At 40.6% G+C, this 20,887-nt stretch overlaps 1 protein-coding gene across 1 annotated transcript in view; it reads left to right on the top strand.

The window, feature by feature from the left end:
* POLR3B (RNA polymerase III subunit B) overlaps positions 1-18,636 on the top strand; it is a 74,996-nt gene extending 56,360 nt beyond the window's left edge. Inside the window, exons 24-28 of the mRNA XM_009908352.2 lie at positions 3,776-3,879; positions 5,159-5,325; positions 7,643-7,756; positions 13,263-13,436; positions 18,109-18,636. Of these exons, the coding sequence (XP_009906654.1) occupies positions 3,776-3,879; positions 5,159-5,325; positions 7,643-7,756; positions 13,263-13,436; positions 18,109-18,238 (689 nt within the window). The 3' untranslated portion in view covers positions 18,239-18,636. The remainder of the gene's footprint in view (positions 1-3,775; positions 3,880-5,158; positions 5,326-7,642; positions 7,757-13,262; positions 13,437-18,108) is intronic.
* The last annotated feature ends 2,251 nt before the right edge of the window (positions 18,637-20,887 follow it).

Genomic DNA, 20,887 nt, shown 5'->3' with positions numbered 1-20,887 from the left:
GCCGGTGAAAAACTTTCCCATACTGTTGTGTTTTGTCCCTGCTCCCTCCCTGCTGCCCCCCTTCCCCCTCTCTGCTGAACTGCTGTTTTACAAGTCTCTGTATGTTCACGTTTGTCAGCAAACTGTAAAAGCAACCACAAAACCCACATCCAGTCTGGAAATCTGAATTTCTCCTGATTAAAAAAAACCCACAAAAACAAAACCCACCACCAACCAACAAAAGAAAACAATTTAAGTAGAAAAGTACAAGGATGAGGGGATCTTCATGCTCTGTTAGGGCCTTGTTGAAGTACGTGGGTGTTGAGATGCTGTTGGGATTGATGCAGATAGCGTGTGAGGATGGGGGCCATCATGCATAGTCAGAGGGCTGTCATTTATTGGCTGGCATACAATAGCTTTGAAAACACACTGCCTATGGCTGTTTATACTTGCATGTTAAACTGCTGTGGATGTCTGATTTAAGTTTATTCTAATTTAAACTGTTACTGTTGCAGTAAACTGCCAAGTTTGTTAATCCACTTCTTTTTGAGGATATCTTAAAAGAATTTGTTAGCATTGTCACTGATTTTTCATGTAAGCTGACAGTGGAAAATTGATATACCAAGGGCTTTTTCGAGAATTTAATTTTTTTCTTTTCAGTTGCAAAAAAATTGAGATATAACAAGCTGCTGGATGTTTTCTTGCTCAAACATAAAACCCTCATTAAAAATATGTTTGTTTGTTTGTTTCACGTGCAACCTTTTCTGGTTACCCAGAGAAGATCTCCAGAGTATATGGGTGAGAGCAGATTCAGGCCCATCACAGTATGGTGTTTACTCTGAAGTTGTATTGCTAGATTTCAGATGCAGCAGATAAAAATTGAGGGGAAGGAAAATGAATGGAACTACGTTATTTTTATGTTCTCTGTGAGTGCTGGGGGTCAATTTTCCTGTCATGTCTAAATGAGTAACAGTTAGAAAATCTTAATAACCTGTAGCACAAGCCACAGAGCAAAGTTACCTTCTAGTTTGAGCATATCCCATTTGTGAATTTATGAACATCATATGGGGAGAAGCTGGGCAGCTCAGTTTTGAACTGCAGTTCATACTTGGACAAGGCAGCATTTGGAACTCAAGGCTATCTTAAATCTGCCCTTCTTTTCTCATTTACCTTTTCATTAGCCAGTTGCAAGTGGTAATTCCATTTACGTGGATTAATTCACTTGATCACTTTTTTTGCAGCTGCTCAGCACCGCAGAACTGCTAGGCTTGCCTTGTGCTGCCCTGCTGCAAACCCTGGCTCAGCAATCAGGGATAAAAAAGAGTAGCAAATATAGGAGCTTAGAGGGAAGACTCGCAAGCATTTCTTTCCTAAAGAGCTTCTGAAGTTGAGTAACTGTGAAATAAAAGCAGGTTTACATTTTTAAATGAATTGCCATTACTTGCTCTTAAAATTAGCATTGTGTATAGGAAAGGTGTCTTTCAGCTTTTTTAACAGTCTTTTATAAGAGAGAATGAACTTTCTTAGAACATAGGGGAAGAAAAAGCTTCTCTATCCTGTTCTCTAAATAACACATGACTTGGTATAGATCTGTTATAAACTCAGCAGCATCTTAAAATCCACAAATTTAGAGCGAGGTTTTATAGCTTTCCCTTTTCGTTTTCTTTTTTACCCCTCTGTAAAATAGAAACTTTATAAATGGCCTAGTGAGCTTCCCATTGCTGGATTCTGTCTAAATATTTTGTTTTTAACTTCTAAGCTCATTATGCTGTCTTTGTGTTAACTTGTATTAAAATCTGTCAGCTATGACTGGTCTCATAACCACAGTCAGCGGACCAGAATAAGTTAATTATTTACTTGTGTCACTAGTGCTCTTCATCTAATGAAATGCACAGCTGTGTTAGATCTGCAGTTGGGTGTGTAGGTCCCATTGTTATACAAGTCAGCGGAGGGTAGAAGCCGCTATGATGGAGAGCCCTCAGTTCTTTCTGCTGTTCTGCCTTTCTGTGTCGATTTCATGGATCTTTTATCATTCACTTTCACACAAAACAAACAACACAGTGGCTGTCTGCTATGGGAACCAGCTTGGCATATAAAAGGTTTTCAGAGCCTAAAGTAATTTTAAGTTAGCTAAGATTTAATTTTTGGCTTACAGGTGGTGCAAAGCCCAGATGAAATGTAACGCTTTCTTAGAAGTAAATGTGAATAAGGCAAAATCTGCATGACATAATACATATATAATAACGTTTTTATGTGTGTTTAGGATAAAAAAGGCTGTGTTCTCCAGAGAGAGTTCTCTTTTCTTGGTTTTCAGCAAAGGATTGCTGCTTGGTGGGGAGGGGTAGGAAGGATGTTATTGATTTATCATAACAGGACAATGAAAATTAGTTTCACTAGATTTAAAAACTAAGTACAACACACACCCCGCTCCCTCTGCCCCAGACACTCCAAACCTCTTTTTTTCCCCCTCTCCCTTCCCCCATACTTACTATTCTCATGCTATTAACTACTGTCCCTTACACCTATCCCTGTCTTGCTTGGACAGTAGAAGAGGAGCTCCCTCCTGAGCAGACGCCAATATCCCCCTGTGAACTGGCTGGTCGGGGGATGCCTTTTTAGGGATGTAACCAGCACCCTCAGTCTTCCAGGAGCCCCCTCCACTCCAGGACTGTGCCCAAAGCATGCTCTGGCAGTTGCAGCAGGCTGATCTCAAATAGCTTGCAGACTTTCAGCTCTTAAGGGCTTCTGGAAGAAATTGTCCAACTGAAACAGTAGCTTTGCTTCAAAGGAATATGAGCTTAGGCAGCTGCATTTTAGCACCTGAATTTGAACGTTAGCTCTCTTGATCATTTATAGCTGCAGTATTTTAATCTGCAGAATTCACTATAGAAATAATTGTGAGGGTTGGAAGGAAAACATTGTGATGTATGATGGATTATTTTACATTCGTTTTCATGATCCTGTTTAAGGTTTCCTAAATAGTTTTAGAGTTTGGGGGTTGGGATTTTGTTGTTGTTGTTTTACCACCAATGGTGATGGAGACTGAAAAACACTTCCAGAGTTTTTAAAGGTACAGTTTGTGTTCATAAACTGACAAAATATAAGCAGTCTGAGGAATGGCTTGTGCTTTGCAATTCATCAAAAGCAATCTTTGCACAGCATGTAAGTGCTACCTGAAAAAAAATCTTTGAGGGTTGGGATTTTTTTTCCCCTACTCATTTCCTCTTGGGCCCTGTCAAAGTCCTAAGTTGATTTGGATTTATTCACAGTATTTTAGCAAAGATATATACAGTAAATTTTGAATCAACAATAATTTTGTATGTCCAGAGAGATACTGTTAGAAGCCAAATTTCTTCTTTTCTTTTTTCTCTTTTTCTTTCTTCTCTTTTTTTTTTTCCTTTCCTTTTTTTTTTTTTTTCTTTCTTTCTCTCCCTCCCCCCACTTCAGGGAATTATATCATCAGCTTTAAAAATTAGGTCGTCCTTGAGATGTTCCAGTCTGACTGGTCAGAAGTTTCTGGTTGCCTCTGAAAGCTGTATCTAAAGCTTTCTTCCATAATTTGCTAACTCACAAATCACTCGGAGCATTATGTAAGGCTATGCTAATTTTGCCTGTCCTGTCACAAGGGCTCTCTTCTAGCCTGCAGGTTGTGAGCACTGGTCATGGTAATGAATCTGGGTAAAAAGTGGTCCATGAGAAAGAGAGGAGGAGGAAAACACTAAAGAAAATCTGGTGATGAGCGTGAGCCCTGCTGGTGGTTTGCCGTTTGTGAATTGAAATGTTTTCTCTTCTGCAGGGGTGTGTGGACTGATTGTTCCTCAGGAAGACATGCCATTTTGTGATACAGGAATCTGTCCAGATATCATAATGAACCCTCACGGCTTCCCATCGCGCATGACGGTTAGTGGTTGTGTTACAATTAAAGGGACAGTATCCCCCAAGAGGGAAAGGGAAGCAGATTAGCCACAAGAGACAACCAAAAGTTTGAAACATGGCTCCACTGAGAATACTCCCCACGCATCATGCCACACACTTGCCTTTCTATGAGTGTTCAGCCCTCTGGTTTGCATGTTTCGAAACATGCTGCTGTAAAAGGGATAGGAATTTGGGCTGGTAGTGCAGCATTTTCAATTTGATCTGTATCAAATTAAGGGGAAAGCAGCTGAATACTTCACTTGCACCGTCTGGATTTGAAAACTTCTTGTTTTCCCTCTTCCTTCTAAGGAAGGAAGCCCACTAAGCCATCTGGGGCAGCCTGTGAGGCAAATGTTGGAGAAGAGTTTCAATAATAGTTCTAGATCAGGGTTACTTATATTGCACACAGCTCCCTGGAGCTCATGCAAGTCTTGCACTTGCGCTTCAGAGTCACATGAAATACCTCACAGCCTGGACTTTATGCGAGACCTCCACTGATTACTTTGTACAGCTTTTAATCTTTTTTCTTTGTTAGTTTCTTTCCTTCTGTTCCTCCTCCTGCACTGTATCATGTCAGTCTCTGAGCCTTCTGCTTCCTAAAGCAGAAGGCCACACTAGATCCTGCTCCTTTTCTAGACAGCTGAAGACAAATGGAGCTGTCTGATTCTGCACCTTAAAGGTGTTCTCAGACCCTGTGATGAGTCTGGTTTTCCCCCTTCATGCAGGAACACTTATCCCTGCTCTTTGTGGGAGAAGGGTTCTTTTCAGGCTATAGAGATTTGCCTTTGCTCAAATTAGAGAAGGCTATGTTTAGTCTTTGACTGAAAAGAATGTAAACATCTTGTAACTGAAAGAGAGAAATCGGGCAGAATTTGGTTGGATGTGTTAAAATAATTTTGTTATTTTGACCTATTGTGTGCCTTAATTACACATATGCCAGCAGAAAATAACCAATTGAGATGTGACACGTGTGCCTTCTGATAGACTATATAACTTTGCTGTGTAACATAATAAAGGTCTTTGCCTGCTTACATCTTGTCCTGGAAGCTGTGCATGAGAAGAACAGAAAAACTATATTATAACAAATGGTGAGCCTGACATGATTATATATATATAAAACTATATTATAACAGTTCTTGGGCTTCTTTCACTTCTCCCATTGCATGCAGTAATCCAGGCTGCCACCCTGGACATTTTGGCTGATACACGCTGTAACCAATCCAGCAATGTGACCAGACTGTTAACTCTGCCTTTCTTTACACAGGTAGGAAAGCTAATTGAACTCCTGGCTGGAAAGGCTGGGGTCCTTGATGGCAGATTTCACTATGGAACAGCTTTTGGAGGCAGTAAAGTTAAGGATGTGTGCGAAGATCTTATTCGCCATGGTTATAACTACCTAGGGAAGGACTACGTAACATCTGGTATCACTGGGTAAGAATCTGCTGTATAGATTTAGGTGTTTCAGGGGAGTGGGGAAATCCTGTTGAGACACATCTGAAAAAATCTTCTCATGTCTCAGAGCTCAGGAACTTTCTCTTATTTGCAAACCACTCTGTGAAATGGAGGGAAGATGCCAAAGGATGGTGTACTTTTTTGGTTGGTTGGTTGTTTTTTTTTTCCTTTCTTGAAGTGTTTTGGGGTTCCACATTTTAAGATTTATTAGTGTTTGTGTGGTGGTAATGTGAATGGCCCTTGTAGCACATATGAAAATTTCCCAACTTCTGCTGCATGACAAAAAGAAAGGTAAAATCAAAGTTTCCTTTCTGAGGGATTGTAAGAAATTTTAATTTCTTTTGGCAACAAATCTTCCCTATGCTTGGAATCGTGTTGACTTTAATGGTACTGTAAAACCTGGATTTGGAGGCAGGTGTCTGTTCCTTGGGCATATTTTGTGTGTGCTCTTTTTTTTTCTTTCTTTCCTTTCTTTCGATTACACAATGATTCAGTCTGGCATAGCACTCTAATCTGCAAACTTCCTGCTGTGTTGATCGAACTGGTTTCTGAGACACAGAGTTCAAAGAACATAAGATAGTTTAGGAACAGGAAAAGGCCATATGGCTTCACATGCCTGCCCTTCCAAAATGTATCTTAATCCTGCCTTCCTGCTATTTTTATTATGCTCCCAGTCCTCCTCTTCTCAAGGAACAAGTTTAAGTCTCTTTTCTAAGTTGCTTTTAAAAAACACTTTTTATTTTAATCACTCTTCCTACCAACATATTCCATATGCTGTTTCTCTTTGTTGCAGAGAGATGATTTTGTTTTCCTTACTCAATCCATATTCCATAAATTGTGTATCAAGTATCCTGGTGTTTGAAACACTTTCTGTTGATGCATCATGGTTACTTTTAATAAATGAGACCTCGTTTCCCAAGGAGAATAAAATCATCTGACTCTAAAAAAATCCCCTGTCCCTAAGCTTCAACTTTGTGGTAGCCTGTTTAGAGACTTTGCTTTAGGATACTGATACTCTTCCAAGCAAATTTCACATGCATAATCTATTTGTTATGAAATCTGAAGGCAGATTTCATAACACTGTGGAAGTTTGGAAAGTCCAAATGTCTAGTTAAGTTTTATTTTCCTCAGTAGGCAGCTTTTGGATAACGCTGCATCGTGTCAGTAACGACTGTGAATGGAGATGCAGTACTCATGTTTCCTGCTTGTTTTTTGCAGTGCACATACATGTAAAAAAAAACCACATCAGTGCTGAGTGAGTTGTCTGAATTTAATCTGGTCATTCTTAGTGCTAAAGGGGCTACCTGGGCAATGGCAGCTTTTAGCTGTTGCTTTCTGATCTTTAGGTGCTTATGCTGTTTTACAGCTGAGGGAGTTTTAAACACAGACATTTTTAGCTGCTTTTCCACCTCATAGAATGGAGTAGCCCTCTCTGAACTGCTTACAGATATTCTCAAGGTGATGCAGGTGCCTGAACATGGTACCTAAGAGCCCTTCTACGTGGATTGTCCTCCAGTGCCAACAAGGGCGGTGATTTTTGTCCCATGGATACAGCTGCTGAGCAGTGCTGCAGAGGCAGCTGTGCTCAGGGAGGGTTTTCACCCATCTGGGTCTTGGATTATGGCTTCAAAGTGGTGGGCAGGGAGAATTAGTGGACAGGAAGAGCATCAAGCTCATAGTGTGCCAGTGCTAAGCTTTGCTTGCAAATGTTATTTCCTTACAGTGTTCCTATAAAAATGATACTTTGAGCACTTATGCTGCATGTAAGCTTACCATTGTTTAGTGTGTGAATATGAAGTGAAGGAATGTAAATACAAATACCTTAAGTCACTTTTTAGGTCTTTAGTGGTTCTTGATAACACTATTCAAGCAGTCCTGCACAGGCAGGTGAGGGACTTGAACATGGTGCAGCTGAAACAGATACCTGCAGCTGTAGCAGCCTGTCTGTACAGTGTATGGCCAGAGTTCAGGAGCTTGTTCCTCACTAGGGTGGGCACAGCAGGATGTGATGCTGGAAGTGTAGTGCTCTTGTGTTCAGAAGGGTTCCCTGTGGGGTTTTTAGACTGATTACCCTAAAAGCCCAAAGATGTTTTTCTAGGGCTTGCTGCAGGAGGGTTGGAGTAGATACCCACGGGAGGGTTGGAGTAGATAGTCTCTGGAGGTCCCTTCCAGCCCAAACTATTCTGTGGTTCCCAAATTGTTTCTGATTCCTCCTGTATATGACACTCTAGTCTCTCTTATGCTAAGTAAGTGCTAACTGTGAATACTGGGTTTGTTTTGGTTTTTATTCTTTCAGGGAACCTTTGGAAGCATACATCTATTTCGGCCCTGTGTATTACCAGAAACTGAAGCACATGGTGTTGGATAAAATGCATGCAAGAGCTCGAGGACCCAGAGCAGTGCTCACCAGGTACTGTGGCAGGCTAAGCACAAAATGCTTGTGTACATATAGAAGTGTGCCCAGCTGACTGAGAGCTATAAAACAAAATTTGTTTATCTTTTGATTCTTGATACAAAAGGCTGTTACCTGTTAATACAGTTACCGAAAGACTAAAAGCTCTCACAGTAGACTGTGGCAGGAGGTTGTTCTGAATGTCCAGATGTGCTCTATGTGGTCCAAGACTGAGTTTGCTTCTCAGACTTCTGGTAGCAGTTGGTAAAAATACCACCTATGCATGCTGTGGCATTTCCTGTCACATTGCTCATATTGTACATATTTTAGGAGGACTTTTTTTCCTTCAATGTTTGTGCTTTTACAAAATAGGTTATTAGACAGAAGTTGTTTCTTCTAGTATTTCAGCATGCCTTGGTTAACTAATACTGATGTGGCCTATGTCTTCACCTGTCAAGGCAAAGCAAATGGATTGGCCCTAGTGTAATGCAGGCAAGCATTAGAATAATGTGCATCCCTGGTGTGCTGCACTTTGCCTTGCAGACTCTTCCATTCAACTCTAGAACTGAATTTAGGATTGTATGTGCCGGTCCACTGTTATCAATCTCAGTGCAGGAGAAGAGGACTTTCACACTAAGAAATTGCAAAAAGTTACAGAGATGCCAACAGTAAATCTCTGCTTCTTATTGGCCCAGTTAAAGGTATTTCCTCTGTTGCTTTGGAGTCACGATTGCTGCACTATGCCTGAACTCAGTTTTCTCTCTAACAAAAAAGATTAATTACTGGGTTGTTATCTTCTGGGTGTCAAATTTTGAAGCCAAGCAGATGTACTCTGATTAATAGGAAATACAGGCCCCTGGAGGTGGGTTTGTGTTATCTGGACCTTTGGGGATTTTGAAGCATCATACTCTCACAGATGTTACTTACCTTTTCTCCTGAAAGCCAAACTCTACAGCTGCTTGCATTCATGTTCTAAAGTGCTGATGTTCTTGGCTCACAAAAAACCAGTTTCATGGCACAGGCTTTGCTTTGAGGAGGCTTCTAGTGGGTCATTTACTTCACCTCTCTCCTTCACAGTGGCATTATTTGCTATATCTTGACAGAAAGTTAATTGCCAGTTAGTCTGGAATATTCTAGCAATTACTCCAAATGTCCATTGCCAGTCTTTCTGTGCTATTGTGTATGCTGTTTATACCTCACCAACTGCATCGTGGAGCTTTTCTTTTTGACCAGTCCATTTTGTATTGTTTTTAAGATGTAAGCACAATGTCTATCCTACCCTTAATCTTCTCTGTAACAAGCATGATTCATGTTTATTTTGTTTTTAATGCCTCTTATAGTGTGTTGATCCACTTCTCTTGCCTTGCCTGACTACACAACAAGTCTGTCCTCTTAATAGGTGCTGCGTCTACCTGTTGATGTGCTAGTAGAGGACAGAGGGACAGGTCTCTGCTGTGCCTGATACAGAAGTACCTTTCTCATTTGCTTTTCACTGCGTATTTCCTATGCCTTCTGTCTTTCTAGCCTCATGCTATCTCTAAGACAAACTAAAGGTGCCCCTCACTTTCTGTAGGAGTAAACACAAGTGGTTGAACTAGGAGAGAAATAACAAAAAGGTTTTGTAATTCTTGGCTGAACTTTTCCATGAGCTTAGGAAGAGCAAGTGTCACACAACTGTTACTTCCTACCACATCTGCCTGCCCATATGAACATCAGTAATATTCCCAAATACTGGGCTGTCAGCCTCATTTTCTCTTCTTAAATGTTAATCATTTGTTGGTGATACACATGAAAATGAAAACCTGCTGTCTTAGCTGAAGGTACATGCAGCTGGTTTACTGGGGCTCCTAGCTTACTCAAATCCCTTGATCTGCTTTTGTATTGTCTTCCCAGCTTCTCAGCTGTTTAGAGACACTGATTTAAAGGAAAGCTAAATCCCAAGTCAAGGTGTAATGTTTACATGTGAAGATGAACATAGTGTGATTTCCCCCATTCCTTACTTTTCTGGGAATTCTTTGTTCCAGTCATTAGTATCATAGTACATCACTAGAGCTCTTTATTTGACTTTCAGGAAAGCTAGTGGATGTTCAATTTGTGCTGCCTCTTGACTAGTCTTTTAGGAATTCATTTTTTTCTCCTCAACTAATTAAACTTTTCTTACTGCCATCAGCCACTGCTTGAGAGAGTCTGCTTTGCCAGCTTTCATACTCAACTATTGTTTTATCATCCATTGCACTTCCTGGAGAGTAGATTGCCTCTAACATTGTTAGTGGTTGTTCTGTTTTTTTGCTTTAAAAAGTAACCCTGTAACAGCTTGCAACACAGAATTTGGCTGTCATTGTCTTGAAATGCATTTCACTAAAAATCAGATATACCTTAACTGACAGAGCAAAGCTGCATTTCCATCTGGAGTAAGGCAGAAGACTTGAGGTTTTTTGAACATCATTGATTCTAGATACTGATTAAAACAAGAGTTTGTAGAATTGCAAAGCAGCACTCTTTGTCAACACAGCCAAAACCCACCAGGATGTTGCCCTCTGAATTGGTATTTGTTAAATGAAATGCTGTGCTTAATTTGTTTGCTGTGAGTAATTGACAATTAATTTAAAACATAGTTCTATATATGGTGTTGCCTAGGTACCCAGTCCTGCTAAATCTTTTTAATAGATAAACTGCTTTTAGTTTTCCTTACAAGAGATCAATACAAGCTTCCTGCACGTGTAGCAGTTTTGATGGACATTGTCAGAGCAGCCACCTGCATGTCTTTTGAACTTATCAGATATGCCAGTTCCTATTATACTGCAAGGGAGTAATGTGACGACCCTGGTCAAGGCTCCCTTCTGCACTCTGGGGCTGTGGGAGCATGGTAAGCCCTCAAGCAGTTGTTTCTAGGTAATACTCCACTTCTTGGAGATCTGTGTTTCAGCCAACAACTCCATTTCAAATTAGCCACTGGTTGTCTGTAACAAGCGCAAGGGAGACCTGCTGAGGCCTGCCTTTATTCATGGGGCTAGACTTACACATCCCCACTGGCCAATGAAACAAGGAGCAGGGCTATAAAGCTGAACCCAGTGCTCTTCCAGAAAATGCAGAATTAGTGCTAATAAATTCTTAATGTGCTTTAAACCACTGAAAATAATTGTTAAGCTTATTTTTTTCCCAAATGCAGCAGTTAAATGATATGGAGGCTGCTTGGCCTTTTTTCCCCCTTTTTAGTAGTCATTACATTTTATTTAGCATTTAAGAATCATACTAACTTTAAAAAATCTGGTGATTTCCCAATCTTCTTTTCAAGAGACTGTTTTGTTTTCAGAATGTTACATGTAAAATTAAGAATGGAAGTAGTTGCCCAGGGCAACAGCTGCAGTGTGCGTGTGCATAGCGGGAAAGGAGAAGCACAAATACTGGTTTAACATTTTAAACAACCTTTGGTATGAGGGATTTTCAAACTTGTGAGCTGAAAGAAACATCAGACAGACTGAGGGAGCCTAAGATAGACTCTTTTTCAAAAACCCAACCTCAATATTGAAAGTTTTGGTACTTTAGAAAATTACTTTTTAGGGAAAGAGGATTTTTTTTGTTCTGTTTTTTTTTTTCTTTTTAATGAGGTAATTTTGGCAGTGGGAGTGAAATACTTAAGAGCTTAATACTCAAGTTGGGTTTTGTTTTGGTTTTTTTGCTTTTGTTTGGGGTTTTTTGTTGGGTTTTTTTGTTGTTTGTTTGTTTGGGGGGAGGCGTTGCTTTTGGTTTGGTTTGGTACATCCTGTATCTGTCAGAAGATGTGGGGCTGGAGTTGAGACCCCATCATTTTTCAAGAGGTTTCAGTCTCCTTTAATTTAAGTGAGACTTCTATAAAACTATTTTGTCCTTACCCTGTGGAGCAGCACCTGGAGAACCTTTTGAAGACAGGCTTGGGCATTAGCTAATATTCTAGAAGTCGGCTGGTAAAAGGAACTCGGTCACTTCCATCAATGCAGCAAATGCCTGTGTTTTTGGAGGCCCAAACTGCTTTTAAAACCTGCCTCTTGGGACTTCAGAAGTGACACTGCATTCACCACGGGGTCAGTCCTTTAAAACAATGTCTAAACAGTGATGGTGCCATCATCTGGGGAGGGGCCCTAGGCATTTTAATCAGGATGTAAACAGCTTCTATCTGTTGTCCCAACAGTGGGAAAATTAGAAGGTTATATGAATGAAAAGGATGATTTCAATTACAAGATTAGTTTTAAGGCTCCAGCGTGGTCAGAGAAAGGGAAACTACTTCCCCTTAAAAACAAATAAAAACTTGCATCTTTAGAAACTTTGATCTGGGTTGGGGTTGTGGTTTTGATTTTTTGTTTTGATTTGGTGGTTTGGTTTTTTACAGTTTGGCAAAAACTTATTTTTTATATATTTAGTATGCTTAACAAATTCAGTTGTTTGAAATAGTATAAACCAAACATACTCCAAAGGTCGTGAATCATATCGGTCATTGGCTGTTCCAGGTGGATTACACTGCTGCAGGTATCACAAATGTGGGCTTTCACTGAGCAGTGAAGTCTCTTCTGATTGCTAGTGACATGGGCTTTTTTTAATTCCCTCCCTTTGCTTTCATTTTTCAGGGAATATATTGAGATGGAAATACCGAATAAAATACATGCAATATATTTGTACTTTGGGAATTTAAGACTGATTTTGCTTCATAGTTCACTCCGATGTTTGCATGCTAACAGCATTGTGGCAGTACATGAATGGAACAGATACTGAATGAAATTGCAGTGTCACAAACAAGATGTTAAAAGTTTTGACTGTGTCCAGAAAACAAAAAAAAAACAGTCATAATATTAAGCAATATTTTGCACCTTGCCTTTTACCTCTTGTTCTTTAGCGTGTGCTTGCATTGCTCTGTTAACACTTTCCTCTAGCACCAGGAGGACAGAAAGTCTTTCCAGACCAAAAAAAGAGAGCTTGAGGAACTAAAAAAACAGGAATGTATACAATGTGCAAATTAGTCAATTAACTGTCAGACAAGGGAAAAAAATAGGATAATAATGAGTTAGTAATATATATGCTACTTGGTTGCTGCTTTGTTTTGGTATGCTCTGTCAGATCAAAAATGGTTTTAGTTTAAGAATTCAGTCTTAGCTGTTGTCCAGCTGGAACATTAGCTCAATGATTAGCTGCTGAATATTGTTTCATTTAGTTAGCTACAAACTAAAGAATGTCTTGTCAAAAAAGAGTACAAAATCTGTGTCCAGATTGTCTTGGATTCTGTACAGTTTCTTTTTGTTGTCACTCATTCAGCTGCATTCCAAGAGTCGTGGCCTGATGCTGCTGTTGCCACTCACAAAACTATGTCACGTTGCTAGCGCAGGAGCAAAGATAACTTGCATAACGTGTTGGTGAGATCAGCACCTCTGGTTTGTAGAAAGCTGTGGTCCACCGGTCCCAGACTGTTCTTGCAGTTTGAGGACAGGCATTACTAGAGTTTCAGGCTGTGAGTTCTGGAATACTTACTGTGTTTTTTCCAATGTTTATTTCAAAGGCAACCCACAGAAGGTCGATCCCGTGACGGTGGTTTACGTCTTGGAGAGATGGAGCGGGATTGTTTGATAGGCTATGGAGCCAGCATGCTTTTACTGGAGAGACTGATGATTTCAAGTGATGCCTTTGAAGTGGATGTCTGTGGGCAGTGTGGCTTGCTGGGGTACTCTGGCTGGTAAGTTGTCCAGATTTTTTGGTGAATTGTGGTGTGCCCTCCTCACTTTGTGCATGTGACAAGTTTCATGTTTTCAAAAAATTCCTTGACCTCAGGTGCATAGAGCAAAGTGGTACAGAGTGAATGTGCCTCTATGTAACAGAACCTGGCTCTTGGATGCAGTGCTTCTCAAAGTGCTCAGGCACCAGTTAACAGTCCCATGCACCTTAATTAAAACCAATGTCAGTATTCAGAACTGGTGTTTGGAAAATTAGTGATGGTGATGGTTCATTGTTGTGGGCTGATGGAAGTTAGGACTCAAGTGAGTTTGTAGTCAATAGGCCAGGGGTCTCTCCTCATGTGAGAGCACAGGTATTGTGTTCCACAGCCAGCTGTGCTTGTGGGGAAGGCTACCTTCTCTCTGTCTGCTGTCTTCCTTCCCATCCTTGCAGAGGATTAGCAAACCTCTTATCCTGCATATGGCCTTTTTTTAAAAGGGGAAAATAGCCATAAATGCACTCTACTCAGAAATGAGGTTATTAGCTGGGCCACTTAGAGATCTTCCTGGTAGTCACGTGTTAAACCTCACAAGGCTGAAGACAAAGCACGCAGAGAAGAAAGCAACAGCTTCTGCTTTCTTGGTTTTTAGCTTTGGAGGTCAGTCACATATGTACCACCTTCTTTGGCTGAGGTCCTCTCCAATGCTGTTTGCTTTGTAGTCTTGTAAAACAAAGAGCTCCTCTTCAAGGCATCAAATAAATCAGTCCCATGTTGGAGCCTGAGAGACATGCAACTGTTTGGATGGAAATCATCTGGCTTCTGCCCAGATGCCTTTTCCCTAAGAAACTTATCTCTAGACTAGCTAATGGTCTTGCTGACTTAGTCTGGGTCCTAAGCCAGTACTGAGTTTCTCTCCTGCAAACAAACTGGTTTTCCATTGTAGGGAAAGCACAAAACTGGATGTCAAAACTATGTGGAGCTTACCATGTGTAACATTTTGCTCTGTCTGTTACATCCAGTAACTTTGAGATGCTAGATTTAACGTTGCCCTGAGGCATACAGGAAATACACCACTATTGTTAGAAGATAGGGAAAGTTATTTTTATTTTCTTCAGAGGCAAAGGAAATGTTTTGCCTTGGTTTGGTTTGAGTTTAGCCAGGCCAAACTAATTTTTGAGATACAATGTTCTTTCAAGCTTTGTGACAACAGGTGCCCTGGAATCTAATGACTGAGAGTAAAACATAAATGCTGTGACTTTGAGTTACCCTAATATTTATGTAAGTGGAAGATGAGGATTTGGAAGGAAGAGGAGAAAGATCATTTCTAAATGCCTCAGAAGAACATTGTTGGAAAGTTGCCACATCTTGGATATCAGTAGCAATCTATTGAAAGGCAGGAAATTAGACTTTATTCACTTCAGTGCTTCCAGAGTGATTCTTTCATGATATAATGAAGTAGGGAAGTAAGGTGTGTTCTCAGTTTGTAGATGTATAAAAGTGACAGCTACCATTTCTGCCCTTGGCCAGACCTATCTTCTGAAACGTGTTGCTTCTGGCCAGAAACCAGGAATTACGCTTGTCTGCCCACAGCAGCAGCAGTTCTGTTCTTTGTGGAGCAGAATTTCAGACAGAGGTAGATAGATGTGAAACTCAGAGGAGGTAAAAGGCCTGCTCTGTCCATCTGAGTACAGTTGGGCATTTTCAGTTGGGCATTGTCCTGCTGGCTTTTGTGCAGTACTTTTTGGAGGCTTGTTTCTCTCGAGTGCATGTACGCTGTAGGTAACAACTGAGTACCTTTTCTGATCTGGGTCTCTTAAAACTGCAATGCAAATAACACTTGAAGGAAGTTGTCTGAAATGAAGGGCATGCCATAAGTCAAACAACTAATCACTTCTGTGTGAAGCACTTCCCTAAAAACTCACATGCAGTTGCAGCTCAATAATTGTCCTGGCTTTCAGGACAGCCTTGAAGATTTTCAGAGACCACAGGAAGTATGGGCGCTTGGAAGAAAATTAGGATTGTAAAATAGTACTGCATCTCATTTTTTAAGTTATGTTAATGTATTTTGAAGTTTGTAACAAAGTTTAGTAACTCTTTTTAAATAACTGTGCAAGAAACTGCCCAGACAGAGCCAAACATTCTTGCAGTCTGGTTCTGTGAAAAGCTGTCTGATGCGTGAGAGTAAGCCGTAAGAGAGAGTTTCTGCTAAATGATAGGCTGTGTCTACCAGTAGCTGAAGCAAGTGGCCCTATAATGAGCATCCCAGCAGAGACCAGGTCATTAAGAGAAACTTCCAAGGGGCTTTTTCAGTGATTCTGGCATTAATAAGACATTACTGCAAGAAACCTTTTACAAACACTGTTTAATGGCCAGCATTAAGGGCACTTGTCTTCAGGAAGATGAGCCCTTCCTCCCAGGTGATGACTAGCCACTGGGTATGTTTCCCTACATGATAGTAGCAGCAGATCAATGTTGGGGCCTGAACTGGTACTTTAGCAGGGCAAGGGAACTGTTGTGGCAGTGAGAGTTTGTCCCCATAAAAAAAAAAATAAACTTACTGTGACATACCAGTGTTACACAAGTTTCCTATCTTCGTTGCTGTACAGATGTGTAGGAACAGGACTCTTGATGATGAAAAATTATTCTGATCCTTAGAGTGTGAGCATTTTTAAATACATGTGAAGGAAAAATTTGCTTGTGATTTGGATTCTGCCTTGGCACAGTTGCCTTTTCCTGTGCAGTTTGGTATCAATTCTAGTGCCAAATGATCTTTCAGATACTTCCGTTTCTATGATTTCAGTTTCACAAAGCTTTGTGCATACTGCTCCTGAACCTTTCTGGGTGAGCCTCATCCCAGCAGAAAGCAGGTCCAGAATGGTGTAACTTCAAGCCTGGGTACAGTAGTCTCTGCTCCTCAGTCTCTACTAGCATAATCAGATGCCAGACATCTGCTCATAGCAGAAAAGTTGTGCCTTATTAGGCTTCCAGAGTTTGACAGGCTTCTTCTGTTAAGAGAAAGTCCTTGCTCTGTTATCAGAAAGTAGCTTCTGTTTAGGTTACTTTCACCATAGAAACTGACCTATCCCTATAAACTTGAACTGGGAGAGTAGTTGTGAACCTGTGATCAAGGTCTCCCCTATTTTAAAGGCATGCTAGCTTGTTTTAACAGTGCCTGCAGGAAAAGCTTGCTCACAGGGAAACACCTTGTTCAGTCTATTACCTTCTTACTGACTACAGTCAGATTTAGGCAAAGCTGAAACAGTAACCTGGAGTAAGTGAAGTTTCACTCTTCATCATGAACTGCAGAAATGTAATTAAGGCTTCTGTACCATTAGTTAAAAGCTCTCTTGGTTTAAAAAGAAAAAAATAAATACCTCAAGTGTGGAGCATGTGGAGGTCAAGGCAACCACAGTTTTCTTTAAGTATGTCTGTGAAAGAGAAGTAGCAGAGTCTGAAGAAGTAACTAGAAAACTAATGCTAACTCTCATAAGCAAGAACCTTATTGACACTAACCAACTCTATTGGTACTGTCCCTGCTGACTTACACAGACTCCAGGTCAATTTCACTGGTTACAGAAACAAATGACTAAACATTGGGTTTATTGTGGATGTTGATTCTTGGCCTCATTCTGTGTCACAGAAGCATGCAGGAGTTTTGCTAATTCCTCTGTAGTTGGACCTTCATCCTGTTATGACTTTACACCAGTAATATAAATTTGAAACACAAAATCAAAACAAGAGTTTTGTTAGACCATTAAGAAGTGCTGACTCACTCTGTGTTCCCAAAGGCCTGACTTTCTCAGCTTTCCAAAACCAAAAGATGGAATGTGCAGGGGAGAGAGGAAACTGATATTTATAAGAGAGATTTTAAGTTTCATTTGTGTGTACACAGAGTATGGAACAAAATAATTTTAACAGTTGAATTTGAGTCCTAATACTAGAAAGATAGGTGAGTGAACAGTCTATCTATTCCTTATGTGCTCAAGGTCATAGCTATATGGAGAAAAAAAAAATCCCTTTCCCACAGAATTTTAAGATCATTATTTGAGTAGAAAGCACAAAGAATATGTGTTAAAGCAGATTTACTGGCTTCCTGTCTTGACTAAAGCTTTGGCTGTTGACACACAGTGATGCAAGACAAGAGATGCTTCTTTTTTAGAATATGAGCTGATTAGAGACATTATAGGGTGAAATTACATGTAAGGAAAAAACATTGGTGAACCTTCTTTCTTCCTGTCTCTTTATTGCATATATTTATATGTTTATGTATGTATATATATTTATATGTTTATGTATGTGTCTATGTATGCACACATGTAACAGAAACTGGACCATTAGCCATCTTTTCTGTGATACTTAACTTCATTCACCTCCTTTCTCTCATTACACAATGCTGAATTTCTGTTGGCTGTTAGGTGAGTGGAGAAGAAGCAGAAGTGTCAGTCATGTTAGCTACTGAGCATCGTGATTCTCTTCCAAGAAAAGTAAAGGTTTAACTCCTGTTATCTTCAGTCAGATTATTTAAGGGCTTACAGTTATGATTTGCTTAAATGCTAAACTGTGTTTCAAGCAGATGGCCCTTTCTAGGACCAAGCTCACTGTTTAAATGATGGACAAAGAAACCAGTGGAAGCAGTTTTGTTCTGCAGAGCTTCAGTTATGCACCAACTCTTTGCCTTTGTTTGTTTCCCCAGGTGCCACTACTGCAAATCATCATGTCACGTGTCTTCTCTGCGCATACCTTATGCCTGTAAACTCTTATTCCAAGAGCTGCAGTCGATGAACATCATACCTAGGTTAAAACTAGCCAAGTACAATGAATGAACAAGCTGAAAAAGATGGGGAAGAGTACTTCAGAAGTTTGTATCCAGCTTACATAACTGGAAGATGATTTTTTTGGTGACCAGGAATACCTCTAAAACCTGAGTGGGTTGAAGGGAGGTGCAAGACAGTGTAAAACTCTTTCTTATATACTCTATGTGTTGTTAAGCTGACAGGGGAAACTGTTAGTACAGTGCACTAGGAGGACTTCTCAAAGCCTGTATTAGTCTGAGTGAACAAGACATGTGGGAATTGTGGAATAAAGCCATGATCCAGCAAAGCACTTGCATCACTTCACACAACCCAAGGCTTGGTTTTGAAAAGTGCTTTGCTGGGTTAGGGCTTGGGCTGAGCCAAATAGATACCTTATTCATGGATATGAAAAATGTTTCCGTAGCAGTGTTATATGAAAAGAATAATAAATGTTTTAAATAATAATGCCTGAGGATGTGCTGATGGTTGTGTAAGGATTGTAAAGCCTTCTCATCATAGCTAAACCATTTTCCTATTCCTAAAGCATTTTGTTAAAGGGCTGAAATTTTGTTAAGTAGTGTCAGTGAAACTGCATTCTCAAGAACTTGCAGTCAGATATTTTGAGTGGGATTTCAATGTACAGGTGTAGCTGTAGGCTGTAGGGTGCTGTTAGAAAGTCAGTCTGCTTTCAGTTAAACAGATGTGGTTTCCTTTGGAGTCCAAGGGAGATGACTGCATTCGTGTCAAGGACATGGTACAGCTTACAGATTGCATTCCACTCTATTCCTACCGAGTGGAGCAGATTTAACAATACGCTGGCCCAAAGCCCTGAAAAGATGGGCTGTGAACACTGGGCACTGTCACATGCTGTCCTAGGAGGTCAGAACCTTTTTTAAAGTATGGGCATCACTAAAACTTCAAGAAAAAAACAAAGCCAATGAAGAGCAACAAATCCTCCACTGACAGTAAAGCAGGTTTGAATGACCTGAAAGGGTTTGGAAAGGAAACAGCTGAATTTTTTCATGAGATCTAGAACTGAAGCAGTGGATGAACAGAGTCACTTCGTACTCACTTGAGCCCTTATGCAGCAAATCATATGGTTAATCTTCTGAGCAAAGCAGTAGTCCCACTGAAGCCAAGATGAAGTATGTGCATGAGAGAGAGTGCTTCAGAGAAAGGCAGCACTCTACAGAAGTGCCTATGATCTGGAAGTCGAGATGCTCTTTGGCTCCTCATATGGCTGAATTGTGCATGCCAGTCCGGACACTATTCTTGCAGTCACGTTGCTTCTGTTGTCTTAGCTGTTTAAGAAGCACAGGTGAGCATCAGCTAGAGTGGACTTGCTTTTAAAGCTTCCACCAAAATGCTTAAACCAGTAGTTTTGTGTCTGGACTTACAAATCGGTCCTGAATGGATAGACTACATTTGCTGCTTTTTGCAATTGGACTAATGACAGCACTGATGTCAACACAGCACATTTGGGTTGGAAAAGGTCTTGAAGCACATCAGCTCAGGATTATTTACCAAGAGTTGCAAGAGAGTGACTTGTTACTTCAGACTGGAGGAAGAGGTTAACCAAAAGCCCCAACCAAATTAAGAACCTTTGCTTTGCTTCCTGAGCTTGCCAAGCTGAGTCTCGGGTGCACCAGCAGAGGGAGTGAGGCTCAAAGGCTACAGGCTGCTGCAGAGGGAGTTTCACCTGGATCAAGGACACTACACTGAGGGTAAGGTGTTCTGGGTAGCTAGCCTTCTCCTAATTGGTCTCTTAAGTTAGATGGTCAGAGCTACAGGACATTAAAGACTAAGCAATGTGTCCAATTATACCTGCAGTAATTTAAGCAGACGTAGTAGGGGTGGAAGAGAGGAGCAAAGGAGTTTGCCCCTGAATAACTCTGTTGAGAGAACAGGACTGTGTGCAACCCTGAGGGGTCACCTTGCAGTTAGTTTACCTCAAGCTGATGAAAGCACAGGGATGAAAGGTTTTGTGAAGGCGAAGGAAGTCATCTGCAGAAGATGAAGTTTAGGAAGAAAGGGCTGGCCTTAGCAGTGATGGATCCAGTAGAACATAGAAACTAGGTATGTCTGGCAGTAAATGAGGGGCACCCCTTAACAGCTAGTCTGGTGATACCTACTGCAGTTCCATTTACACATCATTGCTGTCTAACCTAAGCCTGTGCATACATCAGAGGCTTGAGTGCAGGTTTGAGTTGAAATTTTTGCTTCTTTAAGAGGCTATCTGTGTTCCATCATAATAGACACCTGCAAGTAATCTCTTGGCAGTAGAATAAGCTTTACAAAACCAGCAGCAGAAACAGATCAAACAGCTATGGGTTCCTGGAATACAGTTGGTCAAAGTGGCAATTTAAGGAAAGAATCCCACTGCAGCCAGGAAAAAATGATGACATGTGGACTGATGAGGTAGAATACATTCTCAGAACTCCAGAGCTGTCAAACTGCTTTCCTCTGGTAAGCCTCGTCATTGCAGCCCTTTCAATTATCTTCCTAGCCAACCTCCCCTCCCCCCCTCTTTTAATGCAGTGAATGCCTTCATGAGGTCTTATGTCTAACCTCTGTACTGCTGTAATGAGACTTGCCCAAATCAACCCTGCCATGACTGTCTGATTGCTGAAAAAGATACAGTATTCTGAACAATACTTGGCAAAATCCGAAGGCATTAGC

The sequence above is a fragment of the Dryobates pubescens genome, chromosome 15, assembly GCF_014839835.1.
Source record: "Dryobates pubescens isolate bDryPub1 chromosome 15, bDryPub1.pri, whole genome shotgun sequence".
Lineage (NCBI taxonomy): Eukaryota > Metazoa > Chordata > Aves > Piciformes > Picidae > Dryobates > Dryobates pubescens.
Note: the sequence above shows the minus strand (reverse complement) of the source record. Positions and strands in the feature narration are given on the sequence as shown.